Source organism: Parasteatoda tepidariorum, chromosome 2 (genome assembly GCF_043381705.1).
Source record: "Parasteatoda tepidariorum isolate YZ-2023 chromosome 2, CAS_Ptep_4.0, whole genome shotgun sequence".
Taxonomy (NCBI): domain Eukaryota; kingdom Metazoa; phylum Arthropoda; class Arachnida; order Araneae; family Theridiidae; genus Parasteatoda; species Parasteatoda tepidariorum.
The window spans coordinates 97,226,538-97,229,855 of NC_092205.1; the positions used below are offsets into that span (position 1 = coordinate 97,226,538).

A 3,318-nucleotide genomic window follows, 5' to 3' on the forward strand; every position below is an offset into this window, starting at 1 on the left:
TTATTACGACAAAAATAAATACTTTAATATATACATTTTCTACAAAAAATCCTTTACATCATATTCTTTATTCTGTTTCTCATACTGATCTTGCAACATGAGGGCCGTTTCTTCGGCTTCTGTCACGATTTCGAACACTTTCTTCTTGACTTGCAACTGCAGGTGAGCGGGTAAAGTCTCTGTCGTGCTGTACATGCTGTTAAAAAATTCTAAAAGAGGATTTCTACCTGCAGATAGTAGATTTTGATTCAACTCATCCATTTCAATTCGTTTTGCATCATCCAGGTAAGACAGGGGTGTGCAATTTTTTCTTTTCTTTCGAGGCAACGATGAACTCGAGTCACTGGCTTCTTCCTCTAAGTTAATGACGTAATTGGCATCTTCGGAGTATGGAAGGATCTCGGCCGTCGTGTCCGAGGCCTTGTCGTTTTCGTAAATCAAGTCGCCATTTTTGCTTTGCATAAATGGAATAAGGAATTCCATATGTTGATGATATCTCCAAGCTCTGGATCCTTTAGAGTCTTTCTGGCGTTTTAAAGCCTCCCGGAAATTGTCTCTTAGTTTTTTCCATTGAACTTTGGCGGCTTTACCTGCAAAAAGAAGAAATATACAGTTTGAGATGAAATAATAAAAAATAAAAAAAACGAAGAAAAGCTTTAAAATTGGAAGTTTTAAAGTGAACTGAGAGGAAAAATAAATAAATAAAACACCTGAAATAACTTTCGATCTAATGGTCGGATTTTCAAGTACTAGGATTCAATACGTTTCTATCCCTGCACGCAATATTTGTTTTTAAAGTGTTTTATTATTAAAATTTTTTGATTAAAAAGAGAAATTTTTTTTCTCACGATTATAAGATAACCCCTTTACTTTGGCGATATTTTGAAAAGGCATTATTTTCACCGTTTTTATAAAATGTAAGAATAATAATATTTACATCCCAACATTTTTCATCTATTATTAAATAAAATAATAGGAAACAATAAAGGAATTTTAAAGGTTATAGTATTTCTACAAGAAATTTTCCTTAGATAAACAAATTTTATAATTAAGAATATTTTATATAATTATGAACGTTTTAATTAATTTGAATTATTAAAATTTTTTCTTGATTCACTTAAAACCGTTCCTGAGATTAGCAAAGGTGAAATTTACTTTAAGGAGCCCTAACTTACGTTTGCTCTAATGAAGCTATTAGGGCCATATTTTTAAGATAGCGTTTATCCACTATATTGTTAGGATTAATAATCCAAATCCAAAAAATAGGCTTAACCAGAGAAAGTACGTTTTGTGTCTGAATCCGTAAATTAATTCATAGCAAACACCAATTAGAAGAGGAAGAAACAGATGCGTTCCATATACTGTTATAAGAAATATTATATTTTCTTTTCAAAAATGCCACTTCTATTTCTTTCGCATTTTACTTGAAGTAATGTCGCGAAGGCAGCAGGAAGATTAAAAAAATTATGAATTATAGGTTTGATTTATATACAATCAAAGATTTCAAAACTCATTATAAAAGTACTAACTCAGGCAATTCGTTTATTATATGCTATCCAGCATGTTTCATCTTTTTTTCTTCTTCGATGTATTACTAAATAATTAACAAATAAATGTATTAGTACGCTTCGTAATAATGATGTTCCTTTTTTGGATTAATTGAAATAGGCAGGAGGACAATAGCTAGGGCTGCAGGTCTATCGCAGCGCGAATTTCCGCGATGATTTCAGCGAAATTGTCCCTTTTTTTTCTTTCTAAAATCCGCGAATTTCTTAATATGTTTTGATTTGCGCGAAAATTGCTTAAAATATGATTTTTTTTTCCATTTCTAATTTATTATTTTTACTTAACAGAATTTTTTTTACTTTCCTGAAGCCCTAAATTGAACATGTAAAATGGATTAGATATTTAGGGGAGTGAATCAATAGCAAAATGACAAGAAAATAGTTCAGAGATAAGAGATAATCACAATCTTGTCAAGTAAGAAGGTCTTTCTATTCTAAGGGAGGGTAATAGACTGAAAGGATTAGTACCTTCCTGAAGTCAGTAGGAATCACAAAAGAAGGAAAATGTTATAAATCAAATCTTTGACATAAAAATTGTTACAATGCACAGGCTATTGCACTGGGCAATGAAATTTCTACAGCCTTTCTACATATCCAGAAAATTTTTCCTGGGATGCTTGTTGCGATTTCTTAAATAGGGATCAGTTTCTGAGATGAGAGAGGGAGATAAGGCTTTTGTAACTAGTAGTTTGCATGTAGAATGTTTGAGTTTTCACAACAATTACTTCTTACAAAGCAAACGGTCAAGGAATTGCTCGTTGATGAAGGAAAATTGATCGAGTTTTGGAAATCTAAGACCGAACGCTATCCAAAAGTGGCAATTCTATGTCTGTCTGTGCCTACAAGCAGCATGGACGCAGAAAGATCGTTTCCTAAGTATAAAACTGTATTAAAGTGATAAAAGACGAAGCATAAATGAGAATAATCTGACAATGTACAATACTTTGTACCAAAATTCTGTACATTTAAATAAAAATACTAATATTGCTTGAATTAAAAGAAATACTTTTGCTGTGTATTTTTTAAGCTTTTTTTATTATTTGCGCAATTTCTGTCTTTCGCATCATTTATATAGAAAATTTTTTTGTGTTTAGAATCTGCGAAATTTTCAAAATTTTTCGCGAATTTCAGGTCTTTTTCTTCCGCGACAAACTTGCAGCCCTAACTATAGCCATCCTGTGTTCACAGATTATATTTTATAACCGTCGTTGAACCCAATGTTTTGGGTTTGCGACTACCAGTGTTCAACTCCTTAGCCTTGTCATTTTGAACACAATTTAGAAGACAAGGCAACTCCTGGATCATGTATTTGGAAACATTTGTTTTCGTGGAGGACTTTTTGATGGAACTAACCCACACTTGCGTTACATGGAGAGGAAAACATCAAAAACCTCCATGACCATGATCTGTCTACCACACATATTTTACGTTAGCACTGTGGTCGGTCCAAGCCAGATGCAGAATTCGTATTGCTGGGATTTGAACCCGGTTCATCTCATTGGAAGGCAAACGCTCTATCCCTCAGCCATCACGGCTTTTTGTTTACATATCGCCAAAATGCGGATGGCTATAGAACAGGCAAATAACTAAAATATTTTATAAGTTAATAAGGCCGTGATAGCTTGTTTGGCAGGGCGCTGGTCCCCCGTTCACAAAAAAAAGACAGTTCAAATCCAGCGGGTCGAAGAATTCCCGTGTAGTAAATGGCGACTGGTACACGTTAAATCTGTTGGGTCACTAAGTCCTCCATGTT

General features: G+C 33.5%; 1 protein-coding gene across 1 annotated transcript in view; it reads right to left on the reverse strand.

Moving 5' to 3' along the window:
* LOC107454927 (uncharacterized) overlaps positions 1–3,318 on the reverse strand; it is a 6,471-nt gene continuing 3,153 nt past the window's right edge. The window contains exon 2 of the mRNA XM_016072271.3: positions 1–590. Coding sequence (XP_015927757.1) covers positions 40–590 — 551 coding nt within the window. The 3' untranslated portion in view covers positions 1–39. The remainder of the gene's footprint in view (positions 591–3,318) is intronic.